Raw genomic sequence first — 23,050 nt, 5'->3', positions numbered from 1 at the left:
GTAACTTCATAGGGTGATTGGACATGCCAAGTAGATGATCTCTATTGCAGCCAAACATTAGTGTCTCTTTGTCTTTCTCTCCTATCCTCTATTGACTTCTTGTACGACAATGCATTGGGGGACTAGGGAGACATGGGCATCTTCTAATTTGAAATTTAATTGTCCTCATTCAAAGGAGGAGGGGTATGTTGTAAATATTAATGTTTGATGATGCATGTTGGTCGGTCTGTAGACAAATCAGTTTCTGGAAGATAACTGGAGAAGGCTTGGGCCTAGGATCATGAGATCAGGAGATTTGTCATGACCAGCAAGTGACCCCTATTGGTTTTGAGTTCAGTAGGTCAAAGGTCAATATCGCATTGACAATAGAACTTTTTTGCCAGAAAACTAGATTATGCTTTGGTCTAAGATTACATTTGATACGGAGGTCATTTAAGACTGGTAAATGACCCATGATTATTGATTTAAGATCAATACGTTAATTGTCCAGTACGCAGTGACCAAATAATTTCTGTTCCTTGTCAGTTAAGTCATGCAAGTGTTCTACAAGCTCTTGTTATAACTAGAATCTCCAAATAACACATAATTATCAATTAGTCGATGACCTTTGCTCACATTTACTGTTATTCCCCTTGTTCCGGTAAAAGCAGGGTGTTTCCCATTGATTTGTTTTAAAAACGCTTATAATTCAAAAAAGGTTTTGAGCAAAATTAACCAAACCTAACAAACTTTATAATAAGCACACAAGCTTTGCTCATATATTATTTTATCCCATTTGACACAGTAAAAGCAAAGTTTTACCCCTTGATTTTGGTAAAAGAAAGGTTGAAAATGTTTATAATCACCAAACTTAAGCTAACTGTTCATGCCCATTACCAAAAGCTGTCAACTGCTGCCCACATCAGTCCTCTCAGTGCTTTGATTTTTCAAGGGACTGTGACTGTATACACTGCAAACTAGAAACTTTAAGAAGCTTTGATTACTATACAGAAATGGTTAGTATTTATGACAGTATGATAAACAGTCCCAGTATTATATCAATAATTATTGATGTTTGTTATGAATGACAGATAGTTAGCTGATTATTATTTTGTTAAGTAGTTTAAATTTTATATCATCCCTGCTAAATTTCTAAAATGGACTGGTCCACCATTCACTGGGCATTACCATTAACTATTTGAAGAGGTGTTCAATGAAATTTACTGACTGTATAGCGAACAGTGCAGACCATGATCAGCCTGCACAAATGTGCAGGCTGATCTTGGTCTGCACTGGTTGCAAAGGCAGTATCACTTGCCGACAGTAGGGTAAAGGTTAATGTATTTCTGTTGTTATATTTTCAGATGAAGGACCTTGAGAGACGGAAGACAGAGGCTGAGCTGAGGGCAGACGCTGCTGAAGAAAAGGTAAATTATTCAAGATATCTGTATTACAGCTTACACAGATATGCAGGGAGTTGTCCTTGATGTGGTGCTGTCCTGGATATCAGTACTATATTGTTAATGTAACCTTAGATATCATTACAAAACCTAACAGAGATAAATGTGGATGTATCAGTATTGAATCCTACAGAGTTATACCAAGAGTTATACTTAGTATCAGTGTATGGTCCTACAGTGATGCATACTGAATATTATATAGATACAATCAAGTAAACAAAAACATAGAGAGCTGCATTTGAGTTGTCCTTCATGTCTGTTCTAAATCTTGCGAAGATGAACGAAGAACTATCTGTAACTACATCCTACCCAAGAGTATTCCTAAATAGTGATACTAAATACTACATAGATATATAAAGAGTTATTTGAGGTAGCAATACTAAATACTACATAGATATATAAAGAGTTATTTGAGGAAGCAATACTAAATACTACATACAGTCGACTGTTTTAAAAGACCGACTTTGGGAAGCAGCGAAAAAGGTCACATATGACAGGGAGTCTCTTAAAACAGTCTCACTTAACAGGATGACGCTGGTTTCATATATTTTTCCAATTAATGTACATGAATATCGGATACTTATATATTGGCCTCTTTTAAGGTAGGAATGGAAAATGATTAAATACTATTTCTTTAATTGCATATTGATAAAATATCAACTTCAAATAATTTGCATCATTCGTATGATGTTGATAAAACAAATCTAAGCTCATGATCTGGCAAGAAAATAAAGGGGAGCAGTAAAATATAAATGTTCCATTTGAACTATTTTATACACTGAGGTTTATGATATTTATATTTTTGTGTACTAATTGTTCATTGACATTTATTCGATTATTGACTGCATCTTTAATCTGTGTTTACTTCGTCGTTTCCTGTTAAATACCGCCATATTTTTGTTTCACCAGGAATAAAGTTAATTTAAGCACCGACTCCGAATTCTTCAGCGACTTTATACGCTGATTTTCCCTAATCGAGCAATTCAAGTGCCTTAACACGCTGTTCTAATGTCAAAACAGTTCTTTTTTATGTTTCAGCCATTTTTTGTAAACAAATAAGTTCTCGTCTCAAACAACTTCACGCGAGATAAAGAACGGTAACTCTGTCATGTACAATCTTGCGAGGGAGCGTCTCAAAGTCGCTGAAAACGGTCTAAATATCGATTCGGGAGCCTGATTTCACAGTCGCTTGTCGCGTAAGGCAGGGAGTTGCTTAATTCAGACTCTTTTAATAGTAAATTGCGTCCGGAGCATAAAATAGGGTCGCATATGACAGGGAGTCGCTAAATTCAGGGGGTCGTTATGGCAGTCTCGACTGTAGATATATAAAGAGTTATTTGAGGTAGCAATATTAAATACTACATAGATGCCAACAGATATCCAAGCTAACAACACTATATACAACACAATTATACACCAAGAGTTAGCTGTGGTTGTAATACTAAATCTACAGAGATACACCAAGATTTATTTGAGGAAGCAAAACATAAAACCTTAAGAGATACACCAAGATTGATCTTAGGTAGCGTCACTAAATACTGTAGAGACATACCAAAATTTCACTGAGGTTGCAACATTCGCCTGGGCTCAGTCAAGCACTATGGGTGTTGTCTGCTGTGAGAAATATAAGACAGCATTGGAATATGTTTTAATTGATTGCGTGAAAGATGATGTTAATATAACAGTTTTTTGGATGCAGTTTTTGGATACATAGTAATCTTTCATTTATTTTTTGTCAACTGAATTTTTGGAAGTTTTGACTGTAAAAACAGACTCTTTCAGCTGGAGACAGACTTTGTTTACAGGAGTCAGTTTATGAAGGGAAAAAGTCCCTGAGGAAGAAATTTACAAAAAGGCCTGTGACAGATATGATTGATCAGTCAGTAGTGTTGTAGACCTCTGTAGCAATATTAGTAAAACTTTAGACTACAAGGGGACGCAACTCAAACACGCACGTAATATGATTTTGTAAGAGTTGTTTCCCCTGTATTTCAGCTGATGGCATTTTTTTAAAGTCCAATTTCCCTGACTTTGTTAGGAAGTTATGATGTACTGCCTTTTGAAATCCAACACCTTGTTTTAAGTTTCAGCGATAACCTTAATAAAGTTGATAAAATCAGAAATTAAAATTTTCTGAATATATTATGTGATGATTCAAGTCCTGAATAATGTAATACTTAAAGAAATCACTTATTTCTACGGACCCAGTTTGAAATATTTATGACAGTATATAAAGTTCAAAAAAGGAAACACCAAATATTTTTACCATACAATGTAAGAACACAGTTTTGTAGTTTGTAGGATGTGTGTGTACATTCTAGAGGCTGTTGTTTTGGTGCCAAATATGGCTGTGAATGGGCAGTATCAGATATGTTGATTCTGAGGTTACAATGTTACGTGTGGAGGCCGTTCTCAAAACTCTGGCATCTGATAGGTTGGTTCTAAATATCTTGGTTGCTTCCTCAGATAGGCCTTCAAATTCTCATTAAAAACATTTCCCACTAACTGTAGTTAGACTAAAGATTGATGAAATACAATTAAATATTTGAGCCGCGCCGCAGATGCCCAGGCTGGTCTGGATCCATGCTGGTCGCAAAGCCACAATGTTGGTTTTCTCATGGCGCGGCTCAAATACAATTAAACATTTTTTAGTTACCACCTATATTAAGCAGCCATATGACATAAGCAGCCAGTCAGATTACTTCTCCAGTTGACATTTTGTTCTAATTTTTACATGGCTTTAACAGCTACCTGCTAAATTCTTATAATGAACTTGAATTTGGACAGTACCATTAACTGTTAAAAGGAGTGTTTACCAAAAATATACTACAGTGCAGATCATGATCAGACTGCACTGGTCACAAAGGCAGAATCAATTGTGTTCAGCATGGTAAGGGTTTAGCAGCCGGTAAGTTTAATTTCCAAACTGACATTTTGTTCCAATTTTCACCTGGCTTTAACAGCCGCCTGACTTAATTAACCAGTCAGTTTACTTTCCAAATTGACATTTTGTTCCAATTTTCACCTGGTTTTAACAGCCGCCTGACTTAATTAACCAGTCAGTTTACTTCCAAATTGACATTTTGTTCCAATTTTCACCTGGCTTTAACAGCCGCCTGACTTAATTAACCAGTCAGTTTACATTCCAAATTGACATTTTGTTCCAATTTTCACCTGGCTTTAACAGCCGCCTGACTTAATTAACCAGTCAGTTTACATTCCAAATTGACATTTTGTTCTAATTTTCACCTGGCTTTAACAGCCACCTGACTTAATTAACCGGTCAGTTTACATTCCAAATTGACATTTTGTTCTTATTTTCACCTGCCTTGTGTTTGTTCATGTAAATTCAAATAAAATAAAAAATATCTAGTCTTTTGATAGCTAAATAAGGAAGTTACTTTTTATAACTAGAGAATTAAAAGAAATACTATTATAACAGATAAAACAGCATGAATTACCTTATATAGTAGCGTGTAGTTACTGAAGCAGATCTACATTGATGGATACAAAAGCCCTGAAGTAGCTGTATCTAATTTGTACTTGTGAAAAAACAGATTTCATTTTACCTATCTTTTTTTTTTGTAAATAATGGTTTATATAAAAACCTCTAACGTTTTATTGATGTATATATTTGGACGGAAGATGTATTAAGGATTATAGTATGCACTGTTTGATTAAAAGTTGTCAATTTTGAGCTGAAATTTCAAATATGGTGGATCTGTTACTTAATTTTAAATTTAACATATGATTTTATTTAAAATATATGAGAAAATTGATGTTGAGGGTGTTTAATTGTAACAGTATAAATGATGGATTTCGGTGTTTAGTTGTGCATTTGTTGATTTGAAATGCTTAACCGGTTGTATATTTACAACAATGATTGTGCAAGTTTTATGAAACATACAGTATAATATTGTTGATGTAATTGCATGGAAGTAACAATCAGTACAGTGTTTTAAAATCGTTGCGACATGTTATTCCTGCAGTTTTATGGTACCAGGAATTATTTATGCTGGAATACACTTTAATTGATGGAATATCCATGTCTTAAATATTTTATTGAATTGGATTGATTTCTGATAATCAGGGGTAAGAGATACCGATCAGGGTGTGCATGGAAGTTGGTTTAACCTTCTGTAATGAACTTGTCCATCTTTGAATTTGGACAGTACTATTAATTGTTAAAAGGGGTGTATACCTAAAAGATACTGATTGGATGGCGAACAGTGCAGACCTGATGATCAGACTGCACGGATGTGCAGGCTGATCTTGGTCTGCACTGGTTGCAAAGGCAGAATCTCTTGCCACCAGCAGGCTGAGGATTAAACATATTCATTTTACATCAATTGCAGTGGATATTGTTTCAGATTAAATTAACGGTTTATGGCCACATTAATCATGCTTAAGTGAGTGATTATGGAGAGCATGGTCAAATTTAGTACTCATTGGGATTTGAGCCTGTAACCTCAGGGCTCTGAGTCAGTCTTGCTCCAGCCATACACCACTGGGCTTTAATACCCTTTTCATTGGATTCTGTCCCATTCTGCAATAGACTTGCAGACCTGTACTTTCTTAAGGTCGATCATTATGTAGTTTAAAAAATAGATTTCTGCAATCTTTAATATGCTTGATCTGATATATGAGCCGTGCCATGAGAAAACCAACATAGTGGGTTTGCGACCAGCATGGATCCAGACCAGCTTGCGCATCTGCGCAGTCTGGTCAGGATCCATGCTGTTCACTTTTAAAGCCTACTGGAATTGGAGAAACAGTTCGCGAACAGCATGGATCCTGACCAGACTGCGCGGATGCGCAGGCTGGTCTGGATCCCCGCTGGTCGCAAACCCACTATGTTGGTTTTCTCATAGTACGGCTCATATACTGTAAATGAGTGAGAGGAAAAATTCATTAATCATCTGTCTGTTGTATAAGTTTAGTATATTTGTTACAATGCATGTAATATAGTGGGAGGAAATATTATTACATTCTGGTTAGATTTTCTGGAAGTATGAACCAGTTTGCTGCAGAAATAGGAACTAAAGTTTGATAGTTTGATACGGGCTTAACCTTTAGCCAGCGGCAAGTAATTTTGCCTTTGCGACCAGTGCAGACCAAGATCAGCCTGCACGTCCATGCACCCCTTTGAATTATAAATGTACTACCCAAATTGAATGATAGACCAGTCCATTTTAGAAGTTTAGCAGGCTAAAGGTTAAATGTCAATTTTTAGCTTGACTATATTTATAGAATAGTAGAGCTATTGGACTCACCCGTGCGTCAGCGTCCGCATCTGCGTCCCGATTTGGTTAAGTTTTTGTAGGCTTGTATCTCGGTAACCACTTGTGGGAATGGATTGAAACTTCACACACTTTCCTCCAGGAAAATCTTCAAGGATGCAAAATTCATGAAATAGAGCTTTAGGCACTGTCATCTGTTAAAGCAGGTGTTATATTTACATGATGGGAACAAATGAGGCACACTATTTATATACAGTTGTCATAAATATGTATATTTCTTTTATCTTGTGAATTTGACCATTGTTTCACTGTTTTGCTTGGCATTCAGTTTGTCCATAGGTTCACCATGGGTTCATGATATGACTAATTTTCAGGTACTGTACTACACAATTTTGCATACATATCGAATTTTGTGACAGTGACTTTGTGTAAAATTAGAACATTTACTACCAAAACACCAGTAAATTTTGCACTGTGTGAGTAAAAAGTCAGTTGACAAAAATTGCAACAAAACTGTGTTTTTTTTGCATTGAAATTAAGACATTTAATATGCAGAAGAATAATTGTCCGCCCACATTCGGCATTTAGCTGCTGTGGGAAATGGATGATGATAGGCAGTTAATTGTATTAATGTATTGTTGTTTGAATGATGAAGGTGGAGTGACTGCAACATATGGGACATGTTTATTTTGTTATTTTGGGAAAATATATATTGCATTAACAGATAACATTTCTGCTCAAAATCTTGATCAGGCTGTATCATAATTATTACAGTGAAAAAATGCTGTACTTGCTAGATTAAAATGCCCTTAATTTAGATTTTAGTGTACACTGCACACAGCACACCACAATATGGCACAGGCTGATTGGATTATCTGACATGTATTTTTTAGCTGGTCTGATTTTTGAAAATAAATCTACAGGGTATTTTTGTCACTTGATCTTCAGCATTTGTGTCGGTGACATTGTTGGTTAAAATTTTTGTTTAGGTCCACCTTTTCTCAAAAGCTGTAAGAGGTACAGTTTTGAAACTTTGTACACTAAGTCTTATTTATTGTCATTAGTTGACTGGTAGGCCAAGAACAATAACTCTGATATGCATTTTGTCAGAATTATGGCCCTTTTTTATCCCCTCCGCCTTTAATATCCCCCGCCAAAGGCGGAGGGGATATTAGAAATGCTCTCCGTCCGTGCGTCTGTCTGTCCGTGCGTCCGCAGCTATCTTTGTCCGGAGCATAACTCCAAAAGTACTGGAGGGATTTTCTTCAAACTTCATACACTGATAGAACACATTGGGAGGAAGTGCAGTGTGCAAGAACAATAACTCTGCCCTGCCTATTTTTTGAGTTATTCCCCTTTATCATATTTTCTTTAAAAAATTTTGTTCGGAGCATAACTCCAAAAGTACTGGAGGGATTTTCTTCAAACTTCATACACTGATAGAACACATAGGGAGGAAGTGCATTGAGCAAGAACAATAACTCTACCTTGCCTACTTTTTTGAGTTATTCCCCTTTATCATATTTTCTTTAAAAAATTTGTCCGCAGCATATCTTTTTCATGCATGGAGGGATTTTGTTATATCTTGGCACAAATGTTCACCACCATGAGATGGAGTATCATGCTCAAGAACCAGGTCCCTAGTTCTAAGGTCAAGGTCACACTTAGAGGTCAAAGGATACAAGAATGAAAACCTTGTCCGGAGCACTTCTTCTTCATGCATAGAGGGATTTTGATATAACTTGGCACAAATGTTCACCACCACAAGACAGAGTGTCATGCGCAAGATCCAGGTCCCGAGGTCTAAGGTCAAGGTCACACTTAGAGGCCAAAGGTCAGATACAAGAATGACTTTGTCCGAAGCATTTCTTCTTCATGCATGGAGGGATTTTGATGTAACTTGGCACAATTATACACCATCATGAGATGAAGTGTCATGTGCAGTTCCCTTCTTTAGAATTACTTCCCTTTGTTGTTACTTTAACTAGCTTTTATTGTAACTTTTTCATTACTAGTTGTAGGGAAAAATCGAGACCACTTTTCGGTAGTATAACATGCATGCTACATCCAATTTTGAGGTGTATTTTGACCAATCTCTACATAGTAAAGATTTTTATTTGGACTTACAATTTTTTTTTTTTTTTTTTTAAAGATTAACTTCCATTAGTTGTTACTATAAATAACTTATGTTGTAACATTTTTATAACTGACCACAGGGAAAAAACAAGACCACTTTTCTGTGGTACAGCCTGGATGTTACTTTCCAATTTTAGGTGTATTTTAAGACATCTGTACCTGGTAAGGAGTTTTTTTTGTGGAAAACAAAAGACTTACAATGATTACTAAACAACCACAAAATTAAAATTCCATTTGCAAATACAGCTGCTAGAGTAAAGAAATTTGCTGTGACTGGCATATATTGTGACATTCTGGCACTCTTGTTCCCTGTTAGCTTTCCATTCCTTCTTTTTACAGTGGCCATATAGAAAAACATCATACAGCTATACTGTTCATGAAAATTAATAAAATTTAGCAGTAAACCACCTCACCACTGAATAATTCTTTCTTCCACATCTTTAAAACCCCTGATGGGGACCACAACTAAACGGTTTTTCAAAGCTTCTCCCAAAATGAATACTTTCAGACACTAACTGCCCTGTTGAGCTGTAGTTCATGAACTGATGAGCATTCATGAACTGTTCACGAACTGTTCATAAACATTCCTGAACCATTTGTGAACAATGCGATGAATGTTCCTCAAAAAGTTTGTGAACTGTTCACGAACCAAAAGTTCATGAATTGTTCATGAAACTATTCCTGAAAAAGTTCACCAACTGTCTGTGAACCTAAAGTTCAAGAATTATTCATGTACTGGTTCTTCAAAAATTTCACCTTTGGTGCATGATTTTAAGTTGACGAATTGTAAGTTCAGTAATCAAACAAGTGACTTCATTCAGAACTCCAGTGCAGTATTTGATTTTATTTCAATTATGCTGATGGTTCATGAACCTGAAGTTCATACGCTGTTCATGAACTTCAAATTAATGAATTGATCAATCAAGTCTGAAATTCATAAAATTCATAAATCAAGATCCGTTTACTTGTAAAAGCTTCTAGTATTTACAGCTGAAGGCTAATACCAGAGTTACTGATAACATACATATGACTAGGAATGTTACTACATGTATTTTGTATCTTATGTTGTCTGCAATTTGTACAAAATTTTGATTAAACATTGGGGATAGCTAACAGAAGTTTCATCATTATTTGGCAATTTAGAAAATGTCACTGGAAAAGAATAATGGTGTACACTGATACTTGGTTGGTGAATTTATTGATGTCTTTCATTTCATACCAGAAATCCTTGAAATATTCATGAACTTGTTTAAGAATGAATCAAGATTTTTTCATGAATGTCAATATACCTATAGAATTCAAGAAAAATTCTTGAAAAAAATGATGAACATTTTATGAGCAGTTTAAGAATATTAAATTCTTAAAACATTCTTGATGTGTTCTTAAGAAAAAGTCATCTAAGATTCAATAAAAGTACTAAAAATTCAAAACCTTTTTCTAGTTCAGTACCAGTTCTTGAACCCATTAAGGAGTTTCTGAACAGTTCACTCATTAAACATAAAACTTAGGTTTTCCTTTTACAATAAATGAATAAGTTCATGAACTGTTCATGAATGTTCATGAACATTAAATTTATGTCACATGATCAGTTTCCATTATTTTGTTGCATGCTGGGAAATTGTTTGCACATGTGATTCAGCAATTTTTTAGAAGTTTGTGCAGCAAATGAGAAGGAAATATTTATCATACTACAGTAAGGAATGGTTTAAAAGGAACATGAGTATGTTCTGAATATCAGATAAGTAATTATGGTGTTGTCATAAATTGTTCATTTTAAAAATATAAAATCCTTTTAAAATGTCACATGTTTTCACGACCCTGAAACAAAGCTAGTATCTAATCTGAATGTCAGTCTTGAGATTAAAGTAAATTAGACCGTCAAGTAACTGAATTTTGGATAAAATTTCACTTGGGATTTTGTTGTTTTTTTCCGCCTTTTTATATTTTGGAATTTAAAGACCTTTTTCAGTGTTGTATGAGGGCGTAATAATTTTTAAATGCAAAATGGACACAATCGGATGTCCATGGAATTTAATCACAGTTTTAAACAGTGCAAAGTGTTCTCAAGTCACTGACCTGAGAAAGCCTGCTTTTCTCAGACAGGCTTTATCAGGCAGTTGCTATAGTAACGTCACTATTGCCAAAATTACTGTTTCTAATTCAGCCGGGTTCATCAACTTTCCATTTATCTTGTTACTTTCAGTTCATGAACCCCTGGTTCATGAACTATGGTTCATCAACTTGATGAATAGTTGATGCCGCAAAAAGTCCCATTTGTAGTTGATGAACTGTTCATGAATAGTTCACGAATAGTTCAAGAATTATTCATGAACTGTTCATCAAGTTCGCGAATTTCTGGTTCATCAAATTCATGAACCTATCAATTAATGAACTTTGATGAACACATCCAGTTCATGAACTTGATGAACCACGCCCAGTTCATGAATTTTTGATGTCGTAAAAAGTCCCATTTGTAGTTCACGAACTTTCATGAACTATTCGTGAACTGTTCATGAACAAAATTCTGGAATAGTTCAAGGATTATTCATGAACTGTTCATGAATTTCTCAACAGGGTTGCCAGGAACTTTAGCCTTCAATTATAATATGCTCGGCGGGAGGATTGGCCATGTCTAACATGGCTCTTGTTGTACTTAGAAAATTTGAGTTTCTTGGTTAAATATTTTCTTTAGGTCCACCTTTTCTCAACGACTATAAGAGATACAGATTTGAAACTTTGCACACCTGCTTATTATCATTAGTTGACAGTGTAGGCCAAGAACGATAACTCTGATTTGCATTTTGTCAGAATTATGGCCCTTTTTGTACTTAGAAAATCTGAACTAATAACTCTTTTATTACATATTGTCCAGCACTTGCAGACGAGCAGTGGCACCTGCAGGCATTGCTCTTGTTTGTTTATGTAAAAGCCTTAAACACTTGTTTTGTTTGCATGCTCAGAATGGTCCAAATACATTGTTGACTTTGCATTTTTGTCAAAGACAGACATGATGCTATGGTCTGGCTTCATATCCATTACCTCTCTCTGCTGTAGGTTTTAGCTTTAACATAGCTCAGCTTTTTACATGTGAGGAAGCCATCCATGTTGTTCATTATACCCAGGTGTCTGTCCATGTGTAAGTTACACAAAGCCTGGAGAGACCTATGGGGTCACTTCCTCCAATTTTAAATCTTGAAGGTACAGCATGAAATTACTGTCATCGTCACTAAATCAGCTACCTAAGTTGTTCATTGTACCCAGACGTCTGCCTTTGTTAGACTTAAAGCCTGGAGAGACGCATGGGGTCTGACTTCTTCCAGTTAGTAAACTGGAAGTGCCGTATGAAATTTACTGTCATCTCTTAATCCAGCAAAGTAAAACAATTAGTTCGGCACCTGAACAAGCAAAAAATGGAGAAACCGCCTTGATTTAGGCTGGTCTAGATTACATCAGCATCATCTGTGTAATAAGACATCTAGGTAGACTAATCAGTAACAGTGCTATAATAATATGATTTATGCGTTTCATTTTCATTTGCGGAAGTGGTCAGAGTATTCATAATGTAGTTTCGAGATATGGGAAATAAATAACCAGATATAAATATTTAATACGCTGGGAGAAATAAAGAAATTTATAGACGCCTTGATGGAAATTTGGAAGTGTTTTGTGGAATTATCTAACTAACAATCGAAGGAAGGTACTATTACAGAGGAGAGATAAGGATTTGCTGAATATTATATTGTTTCTATTCTGTGGGGAAGTTATTTGTGTGTTTTGAAGAAGTCTACCAAAAAGTGTTGTTTCCATTGATATTTCTCATATTTTTCCCCATGAGTTTCTGGGAGACAAAGTTATTTTCAGTTGGTTTTAAGTATAATAATAATTATGTAGTCCTTGACAGAACTTCAAATAGAATACAACCTGAACACTGTTTAGGAGACAAAGTTGTATTGTTTGTTTCTCTGTAAATATTAATTTCCTAAAAAAAGATAACCTAATAGGAATGAACTTAGCTTTGTAGGGAGGTGTTTCCTTGTCACAACTGTTTCATTAACTGAGGTTGAACAATATGCATGGTAACTAAGTAAAAGAAAGAGAGTGCCTCAGATAGAATTCATATGGTAATTGCATCTGTTTATTCCAGTTGCTTTCAATTTCCAAGAAAGTGATAAAACTTTGCAAAAATTGTTTATTTTAAATGTAGATATCTTAATAAGAAAATAATCAGCTGTTGAAAGATACCCTAGTCTTTTGGTTGCCATTCACAGTGTATAACAGATACATGTAACACTCAGTTGGTACTGAACTTCAACATTGATAAGATCAACCTTCATCAACCTCAGTTTCTGCAAATGATCTTGAAAATAATAAGTTCATCCAGCTAGTTGTGCCTTTTCAATGTTTTAGAGCTGTATATGTTCAGTGTTCTTGAGCTGTTGTGTCATATCTAACATAGCTTTAAGCACAACCCACCTGGTTACTTTAATGTATACAATTTAAGTATTTGAAAATTAGATTTCATGAAGGATTTTAGACACAGTACTGCATTGTACATAATGCAGGAACACTGTAACTGACTTTTGTTACTCTGATAGCAATACTGTTGACAAATGAGCCGTGCCATGAGAAAACCAACATAGTGGCTTTGCGACCAGCAAGGATCCAGACCAGCCTGCGCATCCGCGCAGTCTGGTCAGGATCCATGCTGTTCACTAATGGCTTCTCTAATTACAATAGTCTTTGAAAGCGAACAGCATGGATCCTGACCAGACTGCGTGGATGCGCAGTCTGGTCTGGATCCATGCTGGTCGCAAAGCCACTATGTTGATTTTCTCATGGCACGGCTCAAATGAAGGTTAAACCAAAATCTAATTAATAGGCAAGATATTACTAACACTTTATTCTGATTCTGCCATGGAAGTCACAATACAAAAATAAATCCAAGTGTTACAATCACATTATATGGGTTATGACTGCAAATCGGTGTTACTGGTTGTACACAGTGTTTGCAAAGAAGAGGAAAGAATAGTTCATCAAACACAGTTGTTCTCTAAACCTTTGATCAATCTGGCAGGTTCTTTTGTTACCTTACAAGAAAGAGAAAATATAGATTGCATTTTCCATGTTTGTTTCATGTAAAATTGAGGAATACAATACTCAGTTTTGTACATAACAAAACAATTATGCATATTATGATATACAATTTCAGTGGACTAAAATTGCTTCATTATTAAATGATTGTAGAATAATTGTGCTGATAATGTGAGTAAGATTTCTGCTTCTCATATATCAAGGATGAACTAAAGGCTCTTGCAACTCTAAACCCTTTGCCTGATGGGGTGAATCATTGATTTGTGAGATCATTTTTCTCTCACAAAAAGAGAAATTGGAGTGAAGGACTGTTTGAAGTTGAAAGAAACTCTTATTTATTAAACAGTATAGAATATTGCAGCAGTTGGATTCAAGCATGAATAAAAGTAAGGTTACATTAAAGAAAAGGAAATGTTAGGAAGTAATAATAATTATGCTGTTTAGCTAAGAAATAGCTCTGTCAGGGAACTCCTTCAGGGATATACCTGGAATTTTAAAGTTAATGAAAGATTATGAGCCAACATGCAGACATTTTAATTCAAGGACTATAGCTGTCTTAGATTAGTACCCTGTTTGTACTTCAACTGAAAGAACATGCATAGTCAGAAACTTGAGTGTGTATGTTGATGTAATGGGAGTAATTTATCAAAATCACATTATAAAGTTGTCAGTTTAAAATTTTTGGACTTAATACTTCTGTGCATGTGAATTTCAATGATTTAGATTTTAAAAAAATGAAGAGATATGTACTGCATTAATATGAATTTCAAGGACATAATCTGTAATTAGTAAATCCAAGGGTTTCTGTTACTAGTGAAATTCAAGGACTTGTTGCATTAACTTTGTTACATATATTTCGTTTGAATGTGAAATTCTTAGACTTGTATTTATTATGAATTTAAAGGACTTGTTATTTTAGGTAGTGTTTATTTCAGGGACATATCTATAAATGTAAAATAAAATTCAAGGACAGGTTGCATAAAATGAAATTCAAGGATGTGTTGTGTAAATTCTAGGACATTACACTGTGTTTATGGTGGAATTTGTGGCATTAATTTGAAACTCAGGGTCTTGACTTAGCAGTGATATTTATATATAAATATTGAATTCAAGGAGCCCTGGTATTGTTACATTCACTAGCATTGGCAGATATAGAATGTTTCCATTTCAAGGACAGGATGCAGTTTGGTTCAGAATACAGAAGGTGAGAGCACAGGAAATTTTCATAACCAAAATAATTTTCATTGCCTTGAAAAATGGATGAAATGTCTTTTTGCCATTTAATAAGACTTAATGTGTTAACCCAGGGAGCAAGCACAGAATGTTAGGATATAATTTGAAATGTAATAAGTTTTAATTTGGCCCAGTTTTCATGTTATGCTCTGAGCAGAACAATGGGCAAAGCTTACCATTAAAAGATTTTAGCGTTTCTTTGTTCTTTAGGCTGGAATTGTTCGACAGTAACTATGATGTTGAAACATGTAACATCTCTGCCGAACTGTTTTCCATTTGGATGGTACTGTTTAATTAACACAGCTCCAATAAGTAATTCTGCATGTATGGCTTTGATAAAAAAAAATGTTAAGAAAATGTCTTTATATCATAAAGATGGTGCCATACATCTCATCAGGATTTACTAATGGTGTGTTTGTTCCAGTGTCTAATTGGATCAAATAGTACTTAGTAATTAACATTCTACTGTATGCATTTCTGTTTATTGTTCTTGGCATAGGCTCGCTTTTGTTTTTAGTTACATAAAACAAGGGTTACAACTAGCATTACATTCCAGGTAATTAGCTTCAGACAAGTAGTTGCGATTTGCATTTGTTGTTAATTGTTCTCGACCTCTGATCCGAAACCATGAATTTCAAGGACATAATCTGTAATTAGTAAATCCAAGGGTTTCTGTTACTAGTGAAATTCAAGGACTTGTTGCATTAACTTTGTTACATATATTTCGTTTGAATGTGAAATTCTTAGACTTGTATTTATTATGAATTTAAAGGACTTGTTATTTTAGGTAGTGTTTATTTCAGGGACATATCTATAAATGTAAAATAAAATTCAAGGACAGGTTGCATAAAATGAAATTCAAGGATGTGTTGTGTAAATTCTAGGACATTACACTGTGTTTATGGTGGAATTTGTGGCATTAATTTGAAACTCAGGGTCTTGACTTAGCAGTGATATTTATATATAAATATTGAATTCAAGGAGCCCTGGTATTGTTACATTCACTAGCATTGGCAGATATAGAATGTTTCCATTTCAAGGACAGGATGCAGTTTGGTTCAGAATACAGAAGGTGAGAGCACAGGAAATTTTCATAACCAAAATAATTTTCATTGCCTTGAAAAATGGATGAAATGTCTTTTTGCCATTTAATAAGACTTAATGTGTTAACCCAGGGAGCAAGCACAGAATGTTAGGATATAATTTGAAATGTAATAAGTTTTAATTTGGCCCAGTTTTCATGTTATGCTCTGAGCAGAACAATGGGCAAAGCTTACCATTAAAAGATTTTAGCATTTCTTTGTTCTTTAGGCTGGAATTGTTCGACAGTAACTATGATGTTGAAACATGTAACATCTCTGCCGAACTGTTTTCCATTTGGATGGTACTGTTTAATTAACACAGCTCCAATAAGTAATTCTGCATGTATGGCTTTGATAAAAAAAAAATGTTAAGAAAATGTCTTTATATCATAAAGATGGTGCCATACATCTCATCAGGATTTACTAATGGTGTGTTTGTTCCAGTGTCTAATTGGATCAAATAGTACTTAGTAATTAACATTCTACTGTATGCATTTCTGTTTATTGTTCTTGGCATAGGCTTGCTTTTGTTTTTAGTTACATAAAACAAGGGTTACAACTAGCATTACATTCCAGGTAATTAGCTTCAGACAAGTAGTTGCGATTTGCATTTGTTGTTAATTGTTCTCGACCTCTGATCCGAAACCACTTTTCCTATGTGATGTAATCGGCAGAGATTAATGTGAATGGATCATTTGGCGCTTAATAGAGTTTTCCCAGATTAGAAACATTTCTAGGCATGTCTTAATGGTCCATTCTCTTTTGCTTAGATTTTTTGGATAATGTATTTCTGTATATATATTTTATTTTTGTATTTGTTTGCAATTTTTGAAAAAAAAGTTTTGGATTGATGGTGAAGAGACTTTGAATTTTATGAATGGTTAGAAGTCACCAAAATTAAAACTATTCAGTGGTTTGGAGATATTTTAAGACTTAATGAAATTTTCTGTTTGACTGAATACTGTTAATAATGTTTGTATTTGATTTCAGTTCTTTTGTTATGTTGACTTCTTTTGGAATTGAAACTGCAGTTTTATAGCAGCAGTTTAAATTTTATGTCAATTTTGCAACAATAAAGTTTACAGATCGCTATGAATGTGTCTTTGTTAAAGGGACTGAATAGAGAAGATAAGAAAAACAACAACATTTATTTAACATTATTTTTAGTTATGTTATTCATTCAAATATTAGGTGTAGAAGAAATTAGGACTGTACTAAGCTTAGGGGGAAAAAAGAAACATGGAAAGAGCCTTATACCAGAAAATGCAGTTTGCATGATTTTATGCAGTTCTCAGATATTTTAATGAAATGTGGTAAAAAACAGAACTATAATTGGGTTACAAAGTTGAACTGTTACCTGACATGTTTCAGCTATAACTACTTGTCTACTTGATTATTGATTATGAATAAATTGTATCAGAAAGTGACATTGAAGTATAAGGAAAAACTGAACAAATTCATAGCAATGCATATTTGTCAATGGATGTAAAGGAATTTGTCATTTTCGTGTTTTACAGCTTCGAGTAATGGAACAGCAATTGGCAGCAGTAAATTGGAAACCGGATGATTTTGAGAAACATATACGAGACTTGGAACAACAGTGTAGAGACAAAGATGCAAATATTCAGGAACTGCAGGCTCATGTTGAAGAACAGGTGAGTTCATTTTCTGCTTCTTTCTGTCATGATATTGATTTGACACCATTTTTAGCTCATCTGATTTTTTGAAAAAAAATGATGAGTTATTGTCATCACTTGAGCGGTTGTCGGCGTCGGCGTTGCCTGGTTAAGTTTTATGTTTAGGTCAGCTTTTCTCCTAAACTATCAAAGCTATTGCTTTGAAACTTGGAATACTTGTTCACCATCATAAGCTGACCCTGTATAGCAAGAAACATAACTCCATCTTGCTTTTTGCAAGATTTATGGCCCCTTTTGTACTTAGAAAATATCAGATTTCTTGGTTAAGTTTTATGTTTAGGTCAACTTTTCTCCTAAACTATCAAAGCTATTGCTTTGAAACTTGGAATACTTGTTCACCATTATAAGCAGACCCTGTACATCAAGAAACATAACTCCATCTTGCTTTTTGCAATAATTATTGCCCCTTTTGGACTTAGAAAATCAGTTTTTTTGGTTAAGTTTTATGTTTAGGTCAGCTTTTGTCCTAAACTATCAAAGCTATTGCTTTGAAAACTTGGAATACTTGTTCACCATCATAAGCTGACCCTGTATAGCAAGAAACATAACTCCATCTTGCTTTTTGCAAGATTTATGGCCCCTTTTGTACTTAGAAAATATCAGATTTCTTGGTTAAGTTTTATGTTTAGGTCAACTTTTTCTCTTAAACTATCAAAGCTATTGCTTTGAAACTTGCAACACTTGTTCACCATCATAAGCTGACCCTGTACAGCAAGCAACATAACTCCATCCTGCTTTATGCAATAATTATTGCCCCTTTTGGACTTAGAAAATCATTTTCTTGGTTGAGTATTATGTTTAAGTCAACTTCTCTTATAAACTATCAAAGCTATTGCTTTAAAACTTGCAACAGTTTTTCACCATCATAAGTGGACACTGTACATCAAGAAACATAACTCTATCCTGCTTTTTGCAAGAATGATGGCCCTTTTTAGAATTAGAAAATCATGGATAGGACAATATTTCTATTATACAAAAAAAATCAGATGAGCGTCAGCACCCGCAAGGCGGTGCTCTTGTTCAACAGTATTTCAGTTGTTGTTATGACAGAAACTGCCAGCCCAATTTTTAAATGATTTTATTGAGTCGGCTTAACGCTGAAAGCGTTTGACGAGTCCTTGCTATCGCCCGATTTCTCATTCACATTAAATGGCCTCACAACACAGCGAATTGATGTAGTTCCATTAGATTGTCTTTAATTTCAAAGAGTTCATTGATCGGATGAAGTTCAGTTATGTCAATCCAATTTGCTATGACCAATATACGATGTAATCTGTCACATTTATGAAGTGTAACTGTGCAATACTCGAATAAAGCCACGTATTTTCTTCCGCGGTAACTCATTAAGCATAAACAGGCATAACGATTCTGCGGGATCTGGTAATACATTTGCGCATATGATTATGGTGACTAATTTTATGCCCTTTTGTCACAAATAGCAAATATGATGTTCACAAATTCAAATAAAAACTGCACATTAACTTATGAGCCAAATTATCCATTTGTTACCCTGTCCGTTTCAAAAAAATAATCTTTAAAATCATTGCGCAAATAACAAATTTATTGCGCTGTGCATTTCATGAATTGCACAGGCTTACCAAGCTTGCGTAACATCTTGCGAAAGACAAAATATAGTTCCAGAACATACTGCTAGTATTTAATTGAGTCGGGTACCTCTGAAAGCATTGGAATGTCTCTTATGAAAGAGTTTACCACATCGATGAAATCAAATTATGACAGCTTTATTTTAAACGACCCGAATAAGATATGTGCAGTACGTTAATTCTTCCGAGAGACTTCGAGGATGAATCCTAATTACATTCTGGGCACTTGTCGGCGAACACATGTAACCTGTTTATAACAACGCTTCTACGACTTTGTGTTTGAAAATACGGACTTCTCTTCAATTTTAGAGAAATATATTGGGCTTAAATACGTATATAATGTCAATCAAAGTTTTACTAGGCATCGATTGAATGTCCATTTCATCATTTCATCTATTGTAACAAAATCTCTGTTCTTTTGGGGAAAAAAACTAAAAACAAACTGAAACTGGTAGACTATACTACTAGTACATCAATCATTAGCCGACTCTCAGGCCTTTTAGTCCTTTGATTTTAGAGTTATTGTCCCCCGACGAAAGTCGGAGGGATATAGTTTTGGCGTTGTCCGTCCGTCCGTCCTTTCGTCTTTCCGTCTGTCTGTCCTTCCGTCCGTCTGGAGCCATATCTACAGGCCTCGACCTTAACTTTTTTCAGCAGTTGCCAGCAGGTCCACCAACTGCTAAAATCTAGTAGACCTGCTTAGACTTTAGTGGACCTCCAATTCTATCACATAAATTGTGATGTTGTAGACGTCATAACTTCATATGACTCAAAGAAACAGGACTTATTTCTAAAATAATTAAAAAAGAAGACTGTAGCAATCTGTTATCCCAAAAATAATTATTTTGAAAAGTGTCCCAAAATATGGACACAATAATCATCATCCACCCGACCCGTGTTGAAAATGAAAAAAAAAAAAACAAAAACAAAAAAACATTATCAATTATCGGTAATTATTCTGTTGATAAACTAAGTAATTGGCCTTATTTTCATTATCAATTAACACCTCTCAAAGAGCTAAATGAAGTGTGTCGGTAATATTATGGCATCTGAAGTGGAAATCAAAGCGGTATAGTTGCCCGAGATTGTCATGGCATTACGTCATGTTTTCGCGCCATGTGACACATCACTGTCTGATCGTACTTTCTCCATTTCTTAAATTGTTGAGAAGAAATCAATAAAAAAGTTTTTTCTTTAATTTTTTAAAAGCGAATGTGCAATTTCCCGAATAAACTGACATGTAAATGTGTTAAACCGCGAACGATGATAGCGGATATCCTACCTCTGTGACCTATTTGCCCTCAAGGAATTTACATTATTGTTTGAGAAGAATATCTAACAAAGTGTTGTGTCAAAAAATACATGTACAAAGAATCATTTAAAACTTACTAAAAACCGCAACGACATCATACTGCTTTATTTTAAAACCCACCACATTTCTATTTACGTTCACGAGGTCACGTAACCTATTCTGCTGCGCTAACAGAAATCTGTTTGCCAAAAATCGTTTTACTCCATGTATTAAAATTGCTGCCGCTTTTTCATTATTTAAGATTTTTTATTGTGTTTTTTGTACTTTCTGGTCAAAAGTCTGAATTTTATTACCATAGTATGTACCGTTTATTTACTTAAAGAAATAAATAAAAATCAAGATCGCGCTTTTTGAAATTTTACAAAACATTATATGAAAATTTGATCGTTTTTAAAGAATTTTGCCTACATTCCTGTCGATATCTTATTAAAATTGTTATAGAATTCAAACTGTATTAGTTCTCAAGCGGTGTTGAAAATTTGAAGCGATTATATTAAAAAATGAATGCACTACGCGCGTTTTTTTGTGTCAAAAGTAACCGCGATGTAAATTAGATATTACGATAGGGCGCACGTGCTTGTGGAATGGAAAATTACCAGCATGACGTTTTGATATTTTTAAGATTCACGGGTAAATTCCAGTCAACCCAGGTAATTTTGCCCAATGTTATTTCTCAATTTGGTAAAGTTACCACGTAAAAACCACTCGCCCGATCGGTGGAGTAGTCCATTCGTGCTATCCCGACTTTAACTCGCCAATGCTTATAACTGTAGAATGCCGTACTTAAGGCAAAATCAACTAACTTTCGTTTTGTGAATTTGCCGATATGGGTACGATTTTTATCTTTTATTTCTCACTTTTAAGGGTTTTATTTTATTTGCAGACCTTGACTGAAAATTGGTTGACCGTCGGTCTACCCAACTTTTGATAGTTAGTGGACCTGCCAATATTTTGGTTGCGTCGGTCCAACGGTCCACCGCTAAGGTCGAGGCCTGATCTAGGAAGTGGTTGGGAATATTTATTTAAAACTTCATATACATGTTCACCACTATGAGTTTGTGCGGCCCGTCAAGTTTCAGATTGCCCAAGTAACACCAGAGTTATGGCCCTTAGAAGTTTCTAGTGTTAACTATATAGGGTACTATAGATCTATAGGTATGGCAATTTCTGCATCATAACTTTTGATATATTTGAACTAGAACTATGAAACTTTAACAGAATTTAGAGCACTATAATGTGGTTGTGCACAGACAATTTTGTACGGATTTCTTTTTTAACTTCAGAGTTATTGCCCTTTAATTGTCTAAAAATCCACATATTTGTACATAACAAACTTACCATTTGGCAGAATTTCATTAAATTTCTTTCATTCTTTTCTGTGAACATTTACTATAAACATGTGAAGTTGTGCACCCACACCTGGTCACCCACTTGCCTTGGTCACTCCCCCCCCCCCCCCCCCCCCCCCTCCCAAAAAAAAATTTTTTTTTTTCATTTCTTATTTTAGATTTTTTTCAAACCTTCCAAGTTGTACCATTCCCCCACCTCACTTCTCCACCCAGTCATGCCCACCACTGATCATGCATCCTCTGCACCCCCCACCCCCCCCCCCTCCCCCAACTTCACCCTTTTACTTTTCATTTTTAATTTTCAATCAATATTTATAATCAACATGTGAAATTTTGTTTCATCTCCTGTTCCCCTGCACCCCCACCCCCTAAAAAAATAAATATAGATATATATATTTCCATTCCTTTTTTTTTTTTTTTGTCTTCAACATGTTAAGTTGTGACTGCACAAACCTTGCCCTCAGCCATGTTCAAGATATCTTACCTGTGTTCTCTTAAAGACATCTGTTCAAATGTACATGTTAAACAGCAACACCTGGTGCCAAACCACTCAAAGACAATATTTTGTTCCAGTTTAACTTCAAGCTCACATTTCAATTAACTGCATTTAATTTTAAAAGCTAAGCTTATTACAGTAAGCATATCCCATTCAAAATAAATTCTTTAGTCAGGATCAAAGTATCATACATTTATTATGTACTCTTGAATTAAACATTTGTTTTCTGTTAAATTGATTTTGACTAATGAAATTATTTGCTTCTTATTAACATCCTTAACTTTCTGCCAGATATATTTTTTTGCCATTTCTCACCACAAACCCTTTCGGCGGGGGATACCAATTCATCAAATTTGCTTGTTAGCTATTGT

At 34.8% G+C, this 23,050-nt stretch overlaps 1 protein-coding gene across 1 annotated transcript in view; it reads left to right on the top strand.

Annotated features, from left to right (window-relative positions):
- LOC123542370 (pleckstrin homology domain-containing family H member 1-like) overlaps nucleotides 1–23,050 on the top strand; it is a 140,231-nt gene that overhangs the window by 56,930 nt on the left and 60,251 nt on the right. The window contains exons 3-4 of the mRNA XM_053539950.1: nucleotides 1,344–1,406; nucleotides 17,739–17,876. Of these exons, the coding sequence (XP_053395925.1) occupies nucleotides 1,344–1,406; nucleotides 17,739–17,876 (201 nt within the window). The remainder of the gene's footprint in view (nucleotides 1–1,343; nucleotides 1,407–17,738; nucleotides 17,877–23,050) is intronic.

Source organism: Mercenaria mercenaria, chromosome 1 (assembly GCF_021730395.1).
Source record: "Mercenaria mercenaria strain notata chromosome 1, MADL_Memer_1, whole genome shotgun sequence".
NCBI lineage: Eukaryota > Metazoa > Mollusca > Bivalvia > Venerida > Veneridae > Mercenaria > Mercenaria mercenaria.
This window is presented reverse-complemented; position numbering and strand designations above follow the sequence as displayed.